General features: G+C 37.9%; 1 protein-coding gene across 3 annotated transcripts in view; it reads right to left on the bottom strand.

The window, feature by feature from the left end:
- Positions 1-319: 319 nt before the first annotated feature.
- Positions 320-23,768, bottom strand: part of snx13 (sorting nexin 13) — a 180,476-nt gene continuing 157,027 nt past the window's right edge. For 2 of the 3 annotated variants that reach the window (XM_060824730.1, XM_060824732.1), the window contains 9 exons: positions 22,017-22,192; positions 17,580-17,687; positions 16,987-17,097; positions 10,668-10,817; positions 5,599-5,664; positions 4,909-5,054; positions 3,722-3,790; positions 3,524-3,636; positions 320-2,283 (listed from right to left, as the gene is read on the bottom strand). In XM_060824730.1, the coding sequence (XP_060680713.1) occupies positions 2,036-2,283; positions 3,524-3,636; positions 3,722-3,790; positions 4,909-5,054; positions 5,599-5,664; positions 10,668-10,817; positions 16,987-17,097; positions 17,580-17,687; positions 22,017-22,192 (1,187 nt within the window). In that variant the 3' untranslated portion in view covers positions 320-2,035. The remainder of the gene's footprint in view (positions 2,284-3,523; positions 3,637-3,721; positions 3,791-4,908; positions 5,055-5,598; positions 5,665-10,667; positions 10,818-16,986; positions 17,098-17,579; positions 17,688-22,016; positions 22,193-23,768) is intronic. The other variant, XM_060824731.1, reaches the window with a different exon arrangement.

The following is a 23,768-nucleotide window of genomic DNA, read 5'->3' as shown; positions in this document are numbered from 1 at the left end:
ATGACCAACACTGGAAACAGAAGATTATTAGATCTCAGAAGAGGAAATCAGTACCAAACCCTGTAAACAAGCACACTTCACCTCATAGTGAGGCATGCTGCAGCCTGACAACAAGGGACATATCTCCATCAACCTCCACTTTCAGGCTTAGCACACCCAGCAACTTGAAGATGCCATGCCATTAAGCAGCCAGCATGTATTCAAAACCGTGTCTGCTGCACTCCAAGTCTGTATTTTCAGAGACTCACTCAAACATTCAACTTCTCCCTATATAAGTACAGGGAACTTGATATGAATGAAATGCAAGTAAAAGTCTTAGTTCAGTTAATACTTTATTTAGTGTGATACTTTTCATCATGTGTTCTATTGAACATTTTAATAGCATAATGCAAACTCAAAAATTTAGAGTTCCTCTTCAGTCTATTAAAAACCACCAAGACATTCTGATTGACATTTGTTCTTTCAGAAATAAGAAAAATTGACAGTACAATTAGGCACACTGTTGACACTGTACAATGAAATGCACAAATTCATTAATAGCTATTTACCATGTGCTCTTAAGATCCCCCTGTAGTTTACAAGCCGTGCTCGGATGAGGAAATTTCATCCGTGACAAGTGAGTTTACAAGGAGTGACTAGACTTTTAAAACAAGTCCTTAAATAAACTAATGCATCAACAACAGAATGCACGTTGTTGGGTTAAGACGACTGTTAAACATACATTGCAAAACATTTAAAATTTTTCATTATACAATTTATTTAAATGCACATATGCTAAAGAAATATTGCACAAAATTAAAATCTCAATATAAAGTATGTGGATGGGACCATTTAAATTAATTTCCATAAAGATGTTTGCTAGAAATAAGATTTGGTAATATGCAAATTACTTTTACAGATCATAGCTTTCTGACGATTGCAGAAATGGGCACTTATTTCTGTTGAAATATTTACCATACACAAGTGAAAACCAGTATTTGGAAACAATCCAGTCGGGTTAAAATGAGAAAACTATTTTTAAATGGGACATTTAAGGCTAATCTCAAATTATATTTGCTAGAGTGGCAACATTAATCTGATCAATCCTAATCAGAGCACTCACTTGTTATCTTGGACACACCCAACTTTAAAGTACATTAAAATCTCTGTACATTAAAATTTACAATAATCTCTGGAGGCTTTACGGTTGTATGAAAATACACGGCTCAGTAACTCCTTGACTTATGGACCAAGCACAGACATGTATGCAACTAAAAAAGACTGCTTTATTCAGCTGTTTTGACATGTGCAGGCAGTGGGTGGAATATAACCTATTCTTGTGGTTCTCTCAGATCAGTGATCAAGTTTTGAGATACCAGATCAAATTCACATCAGTTAAAATACCTAGAATTCTGTTCCTGCTACAAAAGATATTCATTTAGGCTTTTTAGGGTCATATAATTGAACACATATTTGTACTCTTTTAATGCTGTCCTTTTTAAAACTGATGCCCATCAGCCATCACATTTTATCAAACAAAAATGTTGATCTGTGCTGAATTCATCATTTGCTTTCCAAACTGGATAAACACTAGTTCATTCAAATGTAAAATCATAATTGTGCTTTGACCTATCCTAAAGCAATACTGCTATTCCCATTACCTGTCTGAGAGATGATTCAGTGGCTGCATAATTGATTTGACGCTAACACAAGGAGACAGCTATGAGATGCAGTTCAACCATGCATCCTACAGCTCTTCTATTATGAATTAATCACATTTTCTCAATGAGCTTTGAAGACATTATAATAAATATAAAACAGTTATGATACACAGGAATATTATGAGAGAAAAGTGCATTAAAAACTCAAAGACAGCAGACAAACATCATCTGAAGTAAGCCAATGAGTCATGGCTCTAGAGGCTGGCACAAAAAGATGGCATCATAACTGCAGCTGTGTATGTTTCAGAGCCCCAGAGAAACTGCTGTAACATAGATTGAACAAGGGCAGGTGCACAAGACTCAATCCATAGGGCACAGTTTTCATGCTGGAAGTGTCACCTCTTTTGAGAGGAAGCAACTTGAACTGACTGAGACTTCTGCTTGTATTTTTGCAACCGCTGTGATCGTGAATGCAACTTGATGAAGAGCTCACGAAATTTGTACTGGGGAAAAAGTGTTTCTAGGAAGCCTTCTAGAAACACATAGACCAATCTTCGGTTTAACTGGTTATACTGGAACATCTCAAAGACGCGTAAAATGCCTTTCCGTGTTGTTTCAGCACCAATGATATGTTTTAGTTCATCTGAAAAGAACACACCAAAGTTAAAGTTGTCTCAAATGAGTAGTACAAGAGGATAAAATTTTAAATATTTATATTAGTGAGATCATTTAAACATGTCACTCTTGCAACCCATTTCATGTTGAATTAAAACTAGAACTTGGGGGAAAAACAATCTCACTGCGTATCAAGAAATATTGATGCTGGGTGACATTCTCCTTTTATTTCTACAAAGTGTCCAGAAGTAGTTTTACATTACACCTTTACTAAACCAGATGCAGGATGCATCTCCCATCCTCTGCAATCCTGGCGTGGTGCATTTTCTGCCCAGATATGGAGGTTGATGACTGAATAGTATTGTGGATTGGTTCTCTATCCTTAATCTCTGGATTCTAATTCATTTCAGAAATTTAGAAAAGTTTCCTTTTCATTGTTATATTTCAATGAAGGTTATGGATACTCAACACAGCATCTGAGTTTAATGGCTTCATTTCAAATTTGGCACTTACATTTAAAGAGCCACACAACATCTCTTCTTCTTCAGGCAGCTGAGGAAATTTGGCATGACAGCGAATATCCTTACTAACTTATATAGGTGTGGCATTGAGAGCATTCTGTCTGGATGTATCACTACCTGGTATGGCAACTGTACCATTCAAGATCGGAGATGACTACTGAGAGTGGTGAACTAGGCCCAGACAATCACAAAGGCCAATCTCCCATCTATAGTATCTATCTACCAGGCCCACTGTTAAGGAAAAGTTTCCAGCATTCTCAAAGATCCATTCCACCCTGGCAATGCTTTTCTACAACCTCTACCATTGGAGAGAAGGTACAGAGATCTGAACACACACACCAGCCAGTTTCGTAACAGTTCTATCCCGTTAGAATACTAAATGGTCTCACAAACTCTTAACAGTCGCCTATACCTGTGTTTTTGTTTTTGCCACTGTTTACCTATTATTTACTATCTATGCTACTTAACTATGTGATCTGCCTGTACTGCTCGCAAGGCAAAGCTTTTCATTGTGCCTTGGTACACATGACAATAAATTCAATTCAAGAGGTGATATGAGAAACAGAAAAATCCCACTGTGCATTTGATGTAGAGGACTAAGCAGAATTTAGTAGCCTAACAATTACATCTCTATTGGCGAATGAACTAGTGTTACGTTCCAATAAATGCTCATTTATTTTAATCGGAATCGTAAAACAATAACGCAAACAGAAGATATATTTAGAATTAAGAATGAATGTTGCTGACCTGGCATAATCACCAGCATCTTGGTCTTAGCTGCCACCCTTGAGCGCATTCTTATAGCCTTTTCCCTGCGTGGTGCACTTTCTGCTAAGATACCATTAGGCCAGAATGAATCTCTGTCAACAAAAATTACAAATTATTTTAAACTAACAAAAAATAAATTCATGAAGCATGTATAACTTTATTTTTTAAATTGGTTACCTGAATCGTTTTACAGTTTCTGCAACTTGCTCTGGCGAAGTCATCCAATCAACATGGTCCACAATTTTTCTAGAAGTGAAAAAGTATTAGAATTGAATGCAAAACTTGACAAGTTCACAAAGATACATTTCAGAATATCTATTCAATACTGCCCTCAAAATAAAGTTAATCTTGTGATGCCCCTTTAAGAACTAAGTTGATTTCTGGAAAAGCACCTTGCTTCCAGTACTTGAATATGTGATCAAGTCACCTCAAAAATAAACTTTCGATAAAGAATCAACAAACTTATTTAAGAGGAGAGTAGATTGTGTACGTGCTTTGGTTTCAAGTGCAATTTCAGAACAAGCTGAGTGTCAACCCGAGATCAGGAGAAGAAATTCTCTGTGCTGGCTAAATGAACAGCAGGAAGTTCTTGAATGGAGGAGACAATAAACAAGATGCTAGCGAGACCTTTTCTGACTGAGATGTCTACAATCATGGAATGGTGAATGGAGTGGATCTGAAAAGGACAACTCGGCTGGAAGTAAGTAGAAATCTCAACCCACGTAAGTATCTATGAATCAGCAATCAGGCCAAACGGTTAATCTTCAAGCTTCTAAATAATGGATTTGAGTTTTTAAGAGGCATAAGTAAAGTAAGAATTGAAAGAATTAAGGAATAATGTGTAACTTTGCTCTTTGCACTTTTAATATAATGTAACTGACTATTTAGGATACAGTGCAATTTGTTTGATGTTGTAGTAGAATTATTTTGTTTTAAATTTCAAACCTTATGGCTTTCTACTTTCAGTACGCTTGTGGATTATCAGACTCTTAAAACTAAATACATTACTGGTCTCTACTGAGATCATAACAATACCTGGATAGCCTCTTTCAGTAAGATGGGAGACACACAAATGTGACAAGTTGTAAATATCATCAACAAGTTGAAATTTTCTCTATCTTGAGCAAGTTTTCAGGTTGGTACAGATAATGTTATTTCTGGCTGTAAAGCAGTCACATACTTTTACTGAAAGATACCCCAGCACCTCATCTCAGAATGGATACAACTTTCTGCAAATGGAACTAACGTATTTGCATTCCCGTTTTAGTTCACATCACAAGACACTAAATTAATGGCAAACTTAAGATTATAACATATTTTATAGTGAAAGATGCATTAATTTGGACAGCTTAGTTTAATCAAACCTGTTGATTGTGTCTCCATAAGTTGCTCGGATAAGCTGCTGAAGTAAGTTTTTGATATTTCTTCTTAACCAGTGATTTTTATCTTTTAAATCAAATACTTCATCCATGAGAAGTAGCATAACTCGGAGAGGAATGTTGTCATCAACCTGTTTCAGGAAATAATAAATGCAATTATAAATGAAAAATTATATACAAGCCTTTTGGCATTAAAATCAACTTAGTCACTATGCGAAGCCAAAATGGAAATTTGATGGTTCTCTAATTTTAACATGGGCAACAGCATTCAATTCTCAAGATCCATATTTTCCTAGAATGTAGAAATGTTTCTTGAGAAGCTGTCTACCCCACTAAGGCTGAATAAAGTTTTCACAGAACACACTAATCACAACAAGTCATTCGGAGAGAAGAACAGAAACATTCTTCAAGACACAATTTTCCCATCTTAATAACAAAAACAAAATCCAAAACCTATTAAGGAATCTTATCAGAACTCAATGGACCCAAGTGGATCATTCAGCAGCAAAGCTATATTAACAGCAATACTTTAGCAACAGAACTAAAAAGAAAAATCAGTCACTCTCAAATACAAAGCAATATATTTCAAAGTGAAAAAGCAATAGCAAGTGTTAATAAAAAAAAACTCAGCATCTGCTGATTTCCAGCACTCAAACATTCAAAAAAGTAACTCACATTATCATCCAACTGGGCAGAAACACGAACATGTTCACTATCTTCTTCTGGCTTCAGTGGAGGAACCTGCATCAAAAGTTAGACAAGTCTGTTAATATTATTTGCAATACAAACAAAAAAGGTGTGAAGTTGAGAAAAAAGAAATCTTTGAACTGATAATATTTTCCACCAACATGCATTGTTGGATGTAAGAAATCTGCTCCATTCTTAGAACTGTCTGCCACTAAGATGTTAACAATTTTCCAGTTCTGGTTTCTTTTATATTCCTAATTTTAAATTGCTTAAATATTGTTTGGTCTTCAGTTTTGGTCTGAAAGTTTTGAAATCCCATTCCAAGTAATTTTCAACAAAATTATATTAATTAAAGAGAGACATTCAGCTGAAAGATCCATCAGTAACTTACTGGGAAAACAAAGGCAAGTACTAAATTTGTTATGAAAAACAATACTCAACATGAAGTTTGAGAGGAGTTTTAGAAACCTAAATGTGACAAAACCATTAATAAAACATTTAAAACAGAGTAAATTAGTCATAAATATAAAGAAAAACAGCATAACTAAAACTTACAGAGACAGGAGGAATTATCATGGACATTGAGGAAATGGCAGAGGAATTTAACAAATATTTGTCTTTACAGCAGGAGATAGAGCAGAAGCAAAGCAGGGGGTTAGGGAGTGAAAGCAAGAGAGGTGACTTGAGTGACAAAGTTAATGAAGTAATTAATAGCAGCAGAGAAAATATATTGGAGAAACTAAAGGGACAAAAAGCTGATAAAATCCTACACATTGACAGTCTAACTCTAGCACCCTAAACCTGGTGGCTGGAGGGAAAATGTATGTTCTGATTGTAATTCTCTAAAGCTTTTTAGATTGCAGAATTGTCTGACTGCACTGGAAGTTTGCAAATATAAATGTTCAAGAAAAAAGTGAGGAACAAAACAGGGAACTATAGAGCAAAAGGAAAATATAACTCAGAATGGAAATCTGAAGTAAAATACTGAAAATACTCAGTAGGTCTAGCAGCATCGATGGAAATTTTCAGATAGCAGGCTGGAATAGCAGGTCTATAAGGGAAAATTTGTTTGAGAGTCTCAGGAAGAAAGTAAAAGTGAGGTGTTTGTGGATAGTGACTACGTGGTGTAAAACAGTGGAGAGAAGACCCCCCAGAGCTGATGAGATTAGTTCTGGAAAGAAAATAACTTGCTGTTGAGTAGTAATTTTGAAATAGGTGCACGGGCATGTGATAGCTCTCAAGAGATGCCAACATACCACTAAAATATAAACCAGCTAGGCTGGCACCAAACTTTATTGCAGAAGAATGCTGGATAGACATGGTAGAGGCTCTGAGGTCCTTTCCATCAATTGACCAAGAATCATTTGCACTCTTACATGGGATTGGGATGTACTGAAAAAGTTTACAGGTTGATATTTAACATGTTTGGCCACCTTGGCCATTGAGAATTAGGATGAGATCTGAGATGAAGCCCCTGGCTCAGAGGCCAGGATGCTACCCACTGTGCTACATGACATCACATGAAGGAGAGAGAGACTGCTTAAGTTACTGGACAACAACGTGGCAGGTGGAAAGCATGACATTATTCACTTTGCTAGTAAGATTAGAAAAACACTTTATACTACTATGTTAGTATAATAGCATACTAGTATGAAAATGCCCGATCTTGGAAGCTACGCAGGCTCATGTGGAGTTAATACTTGGATAGAAGACTGCCAGGCATGATCGGTTTCATTGCCGTTCAGAATTTGAAAATGGCAGGTGCCCTCCAACGTATCTCGTCCACATCCCGCACCTCCGCCCTCAGATCCCACCCCTCCAACCGTAACAAGGACAGAACGCCCCTGGTGCTCACCTTCCACCCTACAAACCTTCGCATAAACCAAATCATCCGCCGACATTTCCGCCACCTCCAAAAAGACCCCACCACCAGGGATACATTTCCCTCCCCACCTCTTTCCGCCTTCCGCAAAGACCACTCCCTCCGTGACTACATGGTCAGGTCCACAACCCCCTACAACTCACCCTCCCATCCTGGCACTTTCCCCTGCCACCGCAGGAACCTGTAAAACCTGTGCCCACACCTCCTCCCTCACCTCCATCCAAGGCCCTAAAGGAGCCTTCCACATCCATCAAAGTTTTACCTGCACATCCACTAATATCATTTATTGTATCCGTTGCTCCAGATGCGGTCTTCTCTACATTGGGGAGACTGGGCGCCTGCTAGCAGAGCGCTTTAGGGAACATCTCTGGGACACCCGCACCAATCAACCACACCGCCCCATGGCCCAACATTTCAACTCCCCCTCCCACTCTGCCGAGGACATGGAGGTCCTGGGCCTCCTTCACCGTCGCTCCCTCACCACCAGACGCCCTGGAGGAAGAACGCCTCATCTTCTGCCTCGGAACACTTCAACCTCAGGGCATCAATGTGGACTTCAACAGTTTCCTCATTTCCCCTTCCCCCACCTCACCCTAGTTCCAAACTTCCAGCTCAGAACTGTCCCCATGACTTGTCTGGACTTGTCCTACCTGCCTATCTCCTTTTCCACCGATCCATTCCACTCTCTCCTCCCTGACCTGTCACCTTCATCGCCTCCCCCACTCACCCATTGTACTTTATGCTACTTTCTCCCACCCCCACCCTCCTCTAGCTTATCTCTCCACACTTCAGGCTCACTGCCTTTATTCCTGAAGGGCTTTTGCCCGAAACATCGATTTTGCTGCACTTTGGATGCTGCCTGAATTGCTGTGCTCTTCCAGCACCACTAATCCAGAAACCAAACCTTCCCCTCGGGATTCTGCACCCTTCAACTGGAGCTGAGTAAATTATTTTTGAGCCTTTCAAAAATGGCACTCAAAGTGATTCCCTATATGGACTGCTATTGAATGCTCTCTACTGCCTTGGCTCTGTCCACCGGCCAGACTTTCTACCATCTGTCAGCAGAGACCTGCAGTGAAGGATTCTTTATGGGGGGGGGTTCTCCTCCTTTCCATAGATGATCTCGGACAGAAAGCGTTGCAGCTCCATCAAATAAAAAGTTAAGTATATTCATATTTGGGAGGACACATATTTTTTGTGACCTAGAACAGTCAGTTTCCTATGTTTACTTTGAAAATTTTTGTTTGCAACCTCTATTTATTGTTTTTTTTACAAAAGCTGTTTTTAGATTTTTGGTTATAATTCAGCCCATGCTTCTAATTTATCGGAAATCTGCATGGAAGGGCCAGGCAGAACAGAGGATCACCTCATGGACCTGGTCCTGGCCAAGACGACTATCAATTGGTCCAGGCAGCGGGCCATGTAGAGGTTTCTAACACCTGACTGTTTAGCTTTCTTCCATGGTTACATCTATACTAGGGTGCCCATGGAGAGGGTGTGTGCAGAATCCACTAGCATAATAGACCATCAGGTACTAGTGGCCACTGCAGGAGGTGGGGTGCATCATCACTCCCATCAGCGATATTCTGATTTAGTGTTGGTACATTTCCATTTTAAGTTTGTCTTAATCACTTGATTTTTTTTTGTTACAAGTACATTGAGAAGCCTAAAGGAATGTTGGCCCTATTTTTGGGAGTGGGAGTATACAGTAAGTAAGTCTCACTGCAACAGTACAATATGCTGGTGAGACCACATCTGGAGTACTATGCCCAGTTTTGGCTCCCTTCAGTGAAGGCTGTTCAGAGAAGGTTCACTCGGATGATCCAGTGTCTGGAAGGAAATGTCTTATGAGCAAAGGCTTAACAGGTTGGGATTCTGTTTAGTGGAGTAAAGAAGAATGATTGAAACATATAGATTCTTAAGGGGCTTAACTGGGTGAACATTGAGAGAATAGTTCCTCTCATGGGAGAGTCTAGGACCAGAGAGCACAGTCTTAGAATACGTGGGTACCAATTTAGGGCAGAGATGAGGTGGAACTTCCTCTTTCAGAGGGTTGAGTGTCTTTGGAACTCCTTGACCTAAAGAGCTGAAGGGACAGAATCTTTGTATACATTTAGATTGAATCCCTTACTCAAGGATCAAACATTATAGGGAAAACACAGGAAAGTGGACATGAGGAATGTCAGATCTATATGGTCCTATTCAATGACGAAGCAGGCTTGAGGAGCTGGATATTGGCCTACCTCATCCCTAGCTCTTTTGAAAGATTTAGGCGTACTCATTCTAGGAATCCAAAATTAACATGCAGGTATGTAAACAATAAGGAAAGCAAACAGGAAGATAGCTTCTTTTGGCAATGAGGACTTGCGTGCAGGAATAAGGAAAGATTGCTACAATTGTGTAAGACATTGGTGATGACACACCTGGAACCCTGCACACAGATTTGGTTTTCATATATATGAAAGGATACACTTCCTTGGAGACAATACAAAGGCACTTCATTAGAAAGGTTCTTGGAATGAGGGTATTCTCTTAAGACAAGAGGCCAAGTAAATTGTACTTATGGGTGCTGCAATTGATTTGTGACGCACAAGATTCTGAAGACACTTGACAAGATAGATAGTGAGATTATTGCTCTCGATGGCATGTTCAGAAAACGAACATGATCTCAGAATAAAGAACAGAGTTCAGAAATTTCTTTGTGAACCTTTGGAATTACCATCCATAGATGGTTGTGCTCAGTACTCCAGGTGTGGTCTCACTCGCACCTTCTACAGTTGCACTAAGAGTTCCCTATGCTAATACTTCAACCACCTTGAAATAAGGACCAACATTCGTCTGGTGAGTATATTTAAAGTTGGGCCAGAAATTATTTATCTCTCAGGGAATCAAGAGATTTGGGACTTTACACGAAAGTGATGATGAAAATGGTCAGCCATATTCATACTGAATGGCAGAACATACTTAAGGGGCCATATGGTCACCTCTTGTTTTTCTCTTTTTTTTCTTATTAGCCTCTCTATCTCTATCTCTAATTCTCTTTTCTCCTTTATGATACTTGAGGCCTGCCTTTCACCACTCTAATCTAACTTTGTTTTGTTTGATAATGCCATATACCAGCATGTCTTGCTATATTAAGGTATTATAAAAATTCAAATTTTTGTTTTTAGAATACCTTCAAAAATGTATGCTTAAGTTCATGCCCCAACTTATCCATATTGTCTGATACTTTTGTCATTCCTTCTGCAAGACTGTCTGGAATTGACTTAACAACATTTGAAACATTTCTCATCGAGTTACGAAGGGGATTTACAAGCGTGTCCATCTGCAAAACACAAACAAGATGCAGTACATGTATTAGAACCTGCCAAAATAGGCATAACTCATTAAATTAACTCTCTACAGATTGAAATGCATTTCTGGATGATTAGAAGGGCATTTTTCTTTCAGAAAATATTAAGTTTTAACCAATCAATATTAGGAAGGTAACATTGTAGAAAATCTCCTAACTGTAAAATTCTTTGAGCCTATATCTTCCTCTCCATAAAGTTTTTGACAATGCTATTTAGAAGTAAGACTCTGCATTTTAGACACATATCAGGTCAAAACGCAACAATCTCTCTCTAAACTGGACAAAACCCAGAATTCTGGAATCTGTTTTTTGGCCAGACTAATATTAAGTGGTAGCAATTGGCAGTGGATTGGCAGCTACAGAAGAGGACAGATTCGTGGCATTGACAAAGCTTAACAAATCTGGAAATCAAAACAGTATATAAGCAATCCATTGGATTTTTTTTCTTTTAAGTTTATGCGCTGTTGACTGTATATGGACTATAACGGCATATTGAATAGACTATGCAATCTTGGGATTCTGATGACATTTCAAAGAAATTACATTGAGATGGTAAACTGACATTTTCCCCTTCTGGAACTTGGTTTTACAGTACAAGAAGGAAAAATGTAATATAGATCCAAGCAAAGATCACTATTTAACAATCTGAAGCAGAAGTTAGAGCACAGCACAATCAACAAGTCCAGCACTTATCAACCGACCAGATATCCCAACCCAATCTAGTCCCACCTGCCAGCACCCGGCCCATAGCCCTTCAACCCCTTCCTATTCATATACCCATTCAAATGCCTCTTGAATGTTGCAATTATACCAGCCTCCACCACTTCCTCTGGCAGCTCATTCCATACCTGTACCATCCTCTGTGTGAAAAAGTTGCCCTTTAGGTCTCTTTTATATCTTTCTCCTCTCACCCTAAACCTATACCCTCTAGTTCTGGACTCCCTGACCCCAGGGAAAAGACTTTGCCTATTTACCCTATCCATGCCCCTCATGATTTTATAAACCTCCATAAGGTCACCCCTCAGCCTCTGACGCTACAGGGAAAACAACCCTAGCCTGTTCAGCCTCTCCATATCGCTCAAATCCTCCAACCCTGGCAACATTATTGTAAATCTTTTCTGAACCCTTTCAAATTTCACAACATCCTTCTGATAGGAAGGAGACCAGAACTGCACGCAATATTCCAATAGTGGCCTAACCAATGTCCTGTACTGCCACAACATGACCTCCCAACTCCTGTACTCAATACCCTGACCAATAAAAGAAAGCATACCAAACACCTTCTTCATTATCCTATCTACCTGCGACACCACTTTCAAGGAGCTGTGAACCTGCACTCCAAGGTCTCTTTGTTCAGCAACACTCCCTAGAACCTTACCATTAAGTGTATAAGTCCTGCTAAGATTCGCTTTCCCAAAATGCAGCACCTCACATTTATCTGAATTAAACTCCATCTGCCACTTCTCAGCCCATTGGCCCATCTGGTCAAGATCCTGTTGTAATCTGAGGTAACCCTCTTCACTGTCCACTACATCTCCAATTTTGGTGTCATCTGCAAGCTTACTAACTGTACCTCTCATGCTCACATCCAAATCATTTATGTAAATGACAAAACGTAGAGGACCCAGCACCGATCCTTGTGGCACTCCACTGGTCACAGACCTCCAGACTGAAAAACAATCCTCCACCACCACCCTTTGTCTTCTACCTTTGAGCCAGTTCTGTATCCAAATGGCTAGTTTTCCCTGTATTCCGTGAGATCTAACATTGCTAATCAGCCTCCCATGGGGAACCTTGTCGAACGCTTTACTGAAGTCCACATAAATCACATCTACTGCTCTGCCCTCATCAATCCTCTTTGTTACTTCTTCAAAAAACTCAATCAAGTTTGTGAGACATGATTTCCCACGCACAATGTTGACTATCCCTAATCAGTCCTTGCCTTTCCAAACACATGTACATCCTGTCCCTCAGTATTCCCTCCAACAACTTTCCCACCACAGAGGTCAGGCTCACTGGCCGATGGTTCCCTGGCTTGTCCTTACCACCCTTCTTAAACAGTGGCACCACGTTTGCCAACCTCCAGTCTTCTTGCACCCCACCTGTGACTATTGATGATACAAATATCTCCACAAGAGGCCCAGCAATCACTTCTCTAGCTTCCCACAGAGTTCTTGGGTACACTTGATCAGATCCTGGGGATTTATCCACCTTTACCCATTTCAAGATATCCAGCACTTCCTCCTCTGTAATCTGGACATTTTGCAAGATGTCACCATCTATTTCCCTGCAGTCTATATCTTCCATATCCTTTTCCACAGTAATTACTGATGCAAAATACTCATTTAGTATCTCCCCCATTTTCTGCGGCTTCCCACAAAGGCCTCCTGGCTGATCTTTGAGGGGCCCTATTCTCTCCCTAGTTACTCTTTTGTCCTTAAATGTATTTATAAGAGCCCTTTGGATTCTCCTTAATTCTACTTGCCAAAGTTATCTCATGTCCCCTTTTTGCCCTCCTGATTTCCCTCTTAAGTATACTCCTACTGCCTTTATATTCTTCTAAGGATTCACTCGATCTATCCTGTCTATACCTGACATATGCTTCCTTCTTTTTTCTTAACCAAACCTTCAATTTCTTTCGTCATCCAGCATTCCCTATACCTTTCCTTTCACCCTGACAGGAACATACTTTCTCTGGATTCTCGTTATCTCATTTCTGAAGACTTCCTATTTTCCAGCTGTCCCTTTACCTGCGAACATCTGCCCCGATTCGAGTTTGCAATTGAATTCAACAATTTTAAAAATCTGGAATTTACAGTCTAATTAATTCATTGTGATTGCTGAAAACATCCACCTGGTTCACTAATGTCCTTTAGGGAGGGAAGCTGCCATGCTTATTTGGTCTGGCCAACGTGTGACTCCAGTCAGACAGTGTGGTTAAGAAACTGCCCTCTGGGCAATAAATGCTGGCCTGGCCAGACATGCTCTCATCCCATGAATGAATTTATAAAAAACAAGGTTGGCATCTTGAAGGCTTAGATCGTAAAGTATTCTACAACTGATATTTACTTGTGGAGCACAACAGAAGACAATCAGTTACACTGTTCAAGTCCAAGCACATTAACTTTACTCAAAAGCTGATGGAACTCAGTTTTCTTTAAATATTACTCAAATGGAAGTACCAGTTAACTGCTTAATTTTTAAACTTTTACAGTGGATATAAAAGTTGCCATTCTGGATCAATCTTAAACCCAGGCAGGATAAGCCTTTAGGTGATGCCCAAATGATATCTCGAGCCCAACTAGTTTTTAATATTAAGGAGACACATCAAGCCCTTACTCCAAATTATATGTATGTTATCTATACAATGCTTATAATGTAAATTCACCATAAAACAATACAAAGCCATTTTAAATGGGCAGCATTTAAATGTGATAAACACAAACCTATAAAATCTTGTGGTACTATGGTAGTATCCTAAGTCTGGGTCAGAAGTTTCAGGATCCAGTCCCACCTGCTATGAATGTACATTATGACATATCTAAACAGATGGATTAATAATAATTTACACCTAAACTCAGGTGTTGTATCAGTATAACCACTGAGGTACAAAGACAGAACCTTGTTGCATTTAAACCAGGATCATGCCTAATGGTGATGCTATCAAATGCTTGTGTTTAGTTTAAGAGGCAACTGGAAAGCAGTTAATCTGTACAGGAATAAATTGTATATGAACTTGATGTTCAGCTGTTCCATCAATTTGGAAAAGTTAAAACTTAGTTGTCCTATGGAGACTGGTAGGGGACAATCTTGCCCACTCCTCTAATTTCATTTTTTGTCGTCAAATACAAGTTTTGTTAATATTGACACATTGTATGTGCTTCAAAATTAGAGTCTTCATCCGGAATGCAGACCACTTCTTCTCCAGGATGATATGGGGAGGGGGCAATGTTCAGTTAGAGGCTTGTATGGTTCATCTCACTAACTCTAAAGCAGTCTCCAAAATAAAACCTAGCTCTGACTGTGAAAGGTTAATATGAGCTTTAATGTATGGAGTATTGCAGAATCACAGAATTGTTATGTTGCAGAAGGAGACCATTAGCCCAGTGCATCAGCATCAACTGTCTGTTCCATTTAAATCATATAATGCTCTCCTGAATGTCTCAATGGAACATGCAGCCAGGTACACTTCCAGGCAGTGTTTTTGAGAACTTAAATACTCACTACGTGAACTCTATTTCTGATCTCATATTTGCTTCTTTTGAAAAATGTTAAACCTGTGTATCCTCTGGTTCTGAATCCTCCTCAGAGTAGCAACAATTTCTCACCATCTGCTCTGCCCAGACCTCTCATGATTTTGAAAACACTCCCAACTTCACCAATCTGACCTTATAATTGAAGTTTCTTACCCTGGAACCACCTGCAGTTGCGTAAACCTTTTCTGCAAACTTTCTAATGTGTCCACATCCTTTTTAAATGTGGTGCCAGAACTGTACACAATATTTCAACTGAGGTTGAACTAATGCCTTCCACAAGTTGGACATAACATCCCTGTTCTTAAACATTATGCCTCTACTGATGAAGGCTAGAATCCTTTCTTAACTACTCTTTTTTCATTCTGTCACCTTTAATGACTTATGCTTGTAATGCCCTTTATAAAAATGTCCTTCATTTTGTACTGTTTCCCCCTCTTGATACCAAAATGTACCAACTTGCACTTCTCAGCACTGAACTCCATCTGCCACCCATCTGTCCACTCCACAAGCATCCCAATGTCCTTTTAAGTTTTGCACTGTCCATTTCACAGTTCATAATGGTCCAACACACTGTAGCATCTGTAAATTTTGAACCAGTCCGCTGCACACCAAGATCTGTACCATCAATATATTTCAGAAAATGCAAGGGTTCTAATACCCTGGAGAATTCCACTTCAAACATTTTGCTTAAGCCTGAAAATACCTGTTAACTATCACTCTATTTCTGTTATAACTGTCCGTTTTCTCTCCATGAGTTATACCTTTCATCCCATGTCCATTATCTAGTACTGTACAGGTCGTTCTGCTATAATGCACATTTTGTTAATTCGCTACAACGCAGTTGACAAACTGGAGACACTATTTCTAAAACTCAAACTTTCAAAGCGTGTAGTAGTTATAATGCAATTCCGGTCCGACTAGTTTAAATAGTGCTGCTATAGTGTGATTTTCTTACATGGGACTGCACAAGTATGGAACTACCGTGTTATAGTGGAACTGACTGCATTTAATACTATTTGGAAATCCACACACGATGTCAACATCATCACCCTCACCAATCCTCTACTAGCTCTTCGAAAAACTCCAGCAAGTTGGTTAGAAACAATTTTTCGTCAACAAATGCATGCTGGCTCTTCCAGATTAACCCATTTTCTTTCAATGTAACTACTAGCCCAAATATTTGTTCCTAAAAAAAAACAAATTACTGCGGAAGCTGGAATCTGAAACCAAAAGAGAAAATGCTGGAAAATCTCAGCAGGTCTGGCAGCATTCTCTCTTTTGATTTGTTCCTAAAAGTTTTCCTACCACTGAAGTTAAGCTGACTGATCTGTAGTTGCCAGGTTTATCTGTTTAATAACATTTGTACTTATTCCTGGTGCAGTCCCTTGGTGTCAGTTTTCACGTGATGGCAGATGGTGATTATTCCCAATAAAAGGCTACCTCAAAATTCCAGAAACCAAGTGCAATTACTGTACTGTCCTTTTTCAGTAGATTCCATGTGCATAGGAGCCTGGAAAAAGCCTCTCTCCTCATCACTATGGATTTGAGACCAATATGATTGAAACATAAATAGCTTTTGACATAAAGTGGTAATTTTTCACATAAGCATTTTCGATTAGAAATGCTGCTCACTGTGATCACAAGTTGGAAATTTATACAAAACCTCAATGCAGGAGTCAAGACATACATTAATTGATTCATTTTATTTAAACTGTAGAAAACAAAATATTTAAGTGCACTCATACACTTTGCACATGTCGAACATCAAACTTTAGAAGACTTATCGAAATACAAAAATCAGATCCTTCATCGAAACAAACTACAATGTGAATTAGAATTTTTAATGAGGAACATTACACACTTTAAACAATAGATGGCAGGCTTACCTTGCGAGCAAAATCTCCCTTTCCCTTGCTATAGGCTTTGTTCTCCAGAAACTCATTCACATATGGGATCAAACCTGGACAAGCTCTTATTATTTCAGGGTTGATTAACAACTAAGTTAAAACAGAAAATAATTTATGTAACTAAGCTGCAGTCATTTAATATCAGATTTATTTTGCATTACTACTTTAATATAAACCAACACTTGGAAAGGGACATTAAAAACCATTTAAGTGGTAACAACAGGATAACTTCAAAAGTTAAACAGAGCATGAGACCAATGCAAGCACTGGTTGGACTGTTTAGGTGTGTTCATGGTTTAATATTTGTGATCTTCAAAATTTGTATCTGAACAACGTATTAAGATTATTTTCAAGTCTCTTGCTAAATAGTTATACATAACGACATGTTTTTCACTTTTAAATAATACTTTTGTTTCTAAATTCCAAAGACTGTTTTTATTGAACACATGTTGGACATCATTGATTATTGCAATCATTTTGCTGACTGGACACAAGACAGTACAACGTGGATCTAAAAACAGTAACACCAAATCATGGCATTTTTCTAACTTTGACGACAAGCTTGAATTTACCTGTAGGTATGTATTTAGGTCTTTTTTCCGCTTTCCCAAGAAGTCTTTATCCATGTTATTAAAGGTTTTTTTCCCAGGAAGTTTGAGCAGATTTGAAAGATTTTCAAACTAAATAAAGAAAATAAATACATTTTATTTCCTATCTTATATGGTGCAGTTCAAATTCAGTCTCCTAACATTTTGTACTATCTGAATAATTAGACTGGTGTTTATACTTTCACATGTTACTTAATAAATCAACTGTTTATTCAACTACATTTTGCATATAAAATTAACTTCAAGAGTGAACTGTACATGGTATATTTAAACCACAGCTGTTATAATGTGTATTAATCCAGTTATTCTTGTTTCCAGGTGCTAAATTGTAAGAATGCAGCCAGAATAATATAGGGCAGAGGGTACAGCTTTTGTCAACTGGTCCTTTTCAGTGGCAGCTGTTCAATTTTTAGTCTTGCCAAGTTTCATGCATTTCATGTGATACTTTAACATTTGCTGTTTCCCAAGCATAATTTTGAGTTCTCATGCTTGGTGACCACAGGTTTAATGGTGAAAATGTTATAAATCCTTGGACTGAGGAGTGATCACATACATTATACTCTTAAAATAAGACTTTGTGTAGGTCATGCAGGTGCAGAATTGATGTATAAGCAGACTGTTGCAAAACCAAACTGAAGTCATGACTGCTTCTAACATTGGGGAAGGGAGTGGGCTTGTGTGAAAGAAGGAAATCAAAAAGTACCTTCCAAACATAAACCACATTTTTAAAAAATCATAATTTGTTCAGGAATTTAACTACAAATTGTTAGGGACACTACTGTTTAGTTAGCAGTAACACATATTCAGAAAAAGGTCCATGTCTGCAGGGGTACTCAGGCCTGTACTGCTTGTGACCTCACTCCAAGTAATACCATGGTACTAGTGTAATGGTTTCTTTAAGATTACATAATGTAGCACATCTAAAATGAACGGCAAAACAAGTGACCAGTGACTTGGAGGAAGACTCAAAAACAGCCTTGGTGCCTTACCCGCCGCCACACTCCTTGGGTGAAAGAGGAGTGAAGAACAGAAAAGCAGCAACAACAGGCACACACTATAGGTACACACTGATGGTATTAACAGCACAGACCTCATGTTGAAATGGGTTGGCAGGAAATACACCATCAAAATTGCAGTTCAATCTTTACAAAAAATTAAGGGGAAACAGCTTCCTTTAACATAGACTTGGTATTTTTATAACCTCAATTTCAATAACTAAATTAATCTTTTAACAGATAAATTTTAAAGTTAAGCATAACAAGCCAGGAATATGTATAATCAATGACCCAATAAAGTTATTCATGAACAGTTTGTTAGAAATTACAAATTTACTTCCTTGATCTACATTTCTGCTAAAATATATACATACTAATTTAATTGTTTGTCCATTTGCAATACCTCCATGTTAAATGTGCAGTAGTCACACAGATCTGATTATTAAAATGTTCTTGCCACAAATGCTACCTGATAGACTGACTAATTCCAGTATTTGTTCTTTATATTCCATGCACACAAGAACACTTTAAGTGAAATCCTTTGTTCTGTAATCTGCTATATGAAAACTGAAAAATACTAAAATATTTTAAAATAAAAATACTCGCTTGTGGTTTTATGAATTCATCTCATTGATCTGGATTAAACATAAAAACCTGTAGTGTGAGAAAAAGAACTGAATTTTAAATGGTTGAGGTTTATGGGTTTCTGTATGCATGACAGGTTAAAACACCAAAAGATACCGGCACAACTAGCAGGAACCTTCCAACATCCATATTTAACTTTAGTGCACTTATTATCACAAGTGAAACCTCTATGTCACAGATGGGTATGCATTTAAATGTTAAAAGTCAATTTAATTTAACCCTAGATTCTGTGCTAAGCACAATCGTTTCCCAAGCTGAATAAGATGTGAGAACAGAAGGGAATCAGTGGGGTTAAAGAACTGTCAGGCAAGAGAAATCTTTAGATACTGAGAAGGGATAACTATTCCTTGTTTCTTTTAAAGATTTTTACCCTTGAGACTGGTCTTGATACTGCACTCACACTGCTTTGCAGGAGAATTCTGCATTGATTGGAACTTTGGAATTCTGTGCACATCCTGTTTTCATAGCAGCATGAAAGCCACTTCTACAACACTGACTGGGTCTTCAGGAGCAGCAGCATTTTCACAATCTTTTGCAACAGTATTTGATTTTTGCACATAGCCTATGATAACCACGGCACTTAATATTTTTTAACATCTGGCTTAGTCCAGGGACCTCCAGGAAATACTTGCAGAATCTCAATTTGATTCCCACAAATACAGGTCCTCAGTATCCAATTCCAAAGTTGGCGCAGGCTAATATTTTTGTACATGTTGGCAATGATAACACCAGTCAGAATGCAAGAAGGCCCTTCAATTATGTATTTGAACCCCTTAATGTTTCTGTTCTAAAACACTACCCAGGGCCTTATCATTAATTGTGTCAGTCCTGTCCTTGTTTATCTCGGATTTATCCAAATTAAATGCCGTCTGCCATCATCAGCCCACTGACCCAGGTAAGAAGGTTAAGAAGGCAGGTAGCACCTGTGCCTGCAATGGTCAGACTTTCGAGTACAGAATTTGGAATGTCTTGTTGAGATTATAGAAGATGTTGGTGACGCTTCTTCTGGAGTACTCTGTGTAGATCTGGTCACTCAGTTAAAAGAAGATCTCATTTAACTGGAGAGGGTCGAGAAAAGATTTACCAAGAATGAGGGTTTTAGATATAAAAATATCTGGAGCTTAGGAGGTTAAGGGGTGACCTTATAGAGATTTATAAAATCATGAGGGTCACAGATATGGTGAATGACAAGGGTCTTTTCTCTGTAGTGGGAAAGTTCAAAACGAGAAAGAACATTGTTAAGTGACAGGAGAAAGATTTAAAAAGGACATGAGGAGCAACTTTTTTTGTACACAGAATGGTTCGTGTGTGGAATGCTGTCAGGGAAAGTGGTATATGCAGGTACAGTTACAATATTTAAAAGATATTTGGATAAGTTCACGAAAAGGAAAAGTTTGGAGGGATATGGGTCAAGCGCAGGCAGGTGGCATTAGTTTAATTTGGGAACACGGTTGGTTGGGAACATGGCCAGTGTGGACCGGCTGGAGCGAAGGGTCTCTTTCTGTGTAGTACGACTCAATGTACGCATGTAAAAATCAAGGTATCTTCATACCACCCAGCAGTATTCAGCAACCAAAATGGATTTCACTCAATTACTGTCCAGCTGGTATGTACCCACCAAAAGATGAGATCATGGAAGATATAAAGGAAGTTGCAATGATATCATCATTCTGCACTGTCAAATTTTGTACATCATATATCTAAGCAGTATTACTGAATAGCTGTCATCACAGGATGGAAGCTGGAACAAGCAGCTGTGAAATGAATATTACAAATCATGGGTTCTTCTTGCAGCGAATATTGGATAATTCAGAAATCTAAAGTCATGGTGTTGCCATGAATATAGAATCAATTGGTTAAGTTAGAAAGTTAATTACCATCTATGCACTTACAGATGCATGTTATGTAAATGTTGTTCAACTGTGCTAACATTGATCATTTGCGACAACAATAAAATCCATGTTAAAACACTCATTGCTTAAAAAGTGGTCACATGCACTTCTAATAAATTAATTTGATGTCCTCTTGTACACATCAACTCCTAAATTCCAAACAAATGATATGCAGTGCCATGCGTGAAATTCAGTCGAGAGTCAATTCGGCAAGACACAAATGTCAAAGGATTTCACAAAAGTAAGTTCTTTAATTATAAAGCCGTATTGTCATAAAATTCAAGTGACAACAGATAGTTCAACCTTCAGAAAGTGCTATGTCTGCACGATAACGGGCTTCCAAGAGGAAGTAGTCTGATTAGTCAGTCTCAGGATATTTGCCCAAATATCCCAGTGGGGTAATATTCACAAGTTTTTCCATTTTGGGACTAGTAATAATTCATGATTCAGACTATCTATATGCCTCAAAAGTATCAAACATCATGCAGAAGTTTATTTTTTGGGACTTTTTCTTTTTGCAGAACAATTTTTTTTAAATGGTGGTTGTGCTTGTGGATTCGTGGAGAGAGGAATAGGAGATTGAGAAGAAAAAAAACCATGGCTTGACAACATAAATGTTTTACACATCTGAAACCAATGGACAATTTTATAAAATGGGATTTTCAAAATTCCTCTACTGCCTTTGAAGTTTCAAATAATTCAGCAATATTCATCAGAACAAACAAAAACGCTTTGGAGTTACTAAATTATGCAAAATATAATTAGTGCTCTCATTGTAGCAGTGCAAATAGTACAGTCCCAAAATCTCTTATAACCAAAAGAAAATTATAAGAAACTGCTACAAAACAATTTTCAAAATATGCTTTTACCTGTTCAGTTATCCGCATGTGAAAGTCATGGAAGTCACTATAGCGGCGATAGGTCTTCCACACATCATCACTACCATCTGGATTTCTTCTCTGAACAGTGATTGCATACAGAGCATATGTCTTGCCATGGTCATTACATACTCCTGCCACAGGATATGGTTCATAGTCAGCATGGACTAGTTCACAATGAAAGAAAGGAGAGGAAAATGGGAAACAAACATGGATGAAAATGGGACAGAAACGTATTGAGTGAGGAGAAAACAAGACAGACAATAGCTTGAAAGTAATTCTGGAATGACAAATGAATGAGAGAATAAATGTTTTTGACATGTCTTTATTTTACAGAGAAGTCAATATCAAACATTTCAATTCTGGGTCCTTTAGCACACTGTCCTTTTCACCTCCCAATCTGGGAATGGAAAATAAGGTTTACATTTCTTTAGGTTAAAAATTTTGCTAGTTGGAAAAATCTTATAACTGATTTGGTTGGTTTCAGTCTGGCTTCTCCAAATTTGAACCCACAGCAGAATGTGATCTTTAACTAAATATAAAATTCTTAATTTCTTAGAAGTAGGTACAAGTTGGCTGATGTGAGAAATGGGAGATTGCACTCTGACAAAGTGATTTAGGCTAGGATAGGATTGAATAAGCATCTATTTAATTGTTGGATGTACAATCTTTAACCTGGGGTGGCAAGACACCGTTTCAATTTCAAATTCCCAGGACATCCTTCTATTCAAAAAGGAAATTTTCATTTCACTTAATTAGTACATAGATATTGAACAAAGTGTTTTTTTCCCCAAAATAAGTATGATGCCATATAAAACAAAACAAGGATTTATGTATTTTTTTCAGAAAACAGATATTGTTTTGATAATGGCATTTTGAGAACAGTGTTATGATTGCGGATACCAGATCGGACAGAAAATTGAATCAATAGTAAAATAACAGTTTAGAAAATAGGTATATTTGGTTAATATGGGATTCAGGATGGGATCTTTAAAATCTTTCCTTTTTAAACTTTTATACTGATACTGAAGAGGTAGAACTTTGATCATATTGTCCACCCTTTTAATGCAGACATAGTACACGGTCTTTGCACTTCACAAAATTGTTAGAAAAATTTGATTTAAAAAGATTCAAGTAATCAAATCAATTGTAGACTAAGTAGATCCATCTCTCAGAAAAGATAGCAAAAAATGTGTAAATAGACATTAAAACAGATCATGAAAAATGAACAGAAATGTAAACATATAAAGCAGGAATGATAATTAGGAACAGGGAGAATTGTATAATCTAATTACTGCCACATTAAAATGAACAGATCTTTTAGAACAGTACATACTTGGTAGGTCAATCAGATTACTGCACAAATGAAGCATTTTTCCTTAATGCACCTATTACTATTCATCCAACATGGAAAGAAAGTATTTTTCCCCCTTTTACAATTACATATTGCTGACTGCTAAATAGGGGATCTGGTTTGACAAAGAAATAATTTGTAGCTCCAGAGGAATTCTACTGACTTGTAGCAACTATAGTGAATGATTTGTTTTTACCAACTAATCCCTCAAGTGTATTCAACGAGAAAATCATAGGTAGAGACACATATCGCTATTGCTTGGTACTTTTTTTTTCTAATAACGATACTGAGATCTTCCCTCAGTGCAAGTAAGTCTCATTATCAAAGCAGCATGCATGACTTCGATTGAAACAGCTGTTCTGTGACACAAAGCTTCATGCATGCAACAA

This window comes from Hemiscyllium ocellatum, chromosome 5, assembly GCF_020745735.1.
Source record: "Hemiscyllium ocellatum isolate sHemOce1 chromosome 5, sHemOce1.pat.X.cur, whole genome shotgun sequence".
NCBI classification, from domain to species: domain Eukaryota; kingdom Metazoa; phylum Chordata; class Chondrichthyes; order Orectolobiformes; family Hemiscylliidae; genus Hemiscyllium; species Hemiscyllium ocellatum.
Note: the sequence above shows the minus strand (reverse complement) of the source record. Positions and strands in the feature narration are given on the sequence as shown.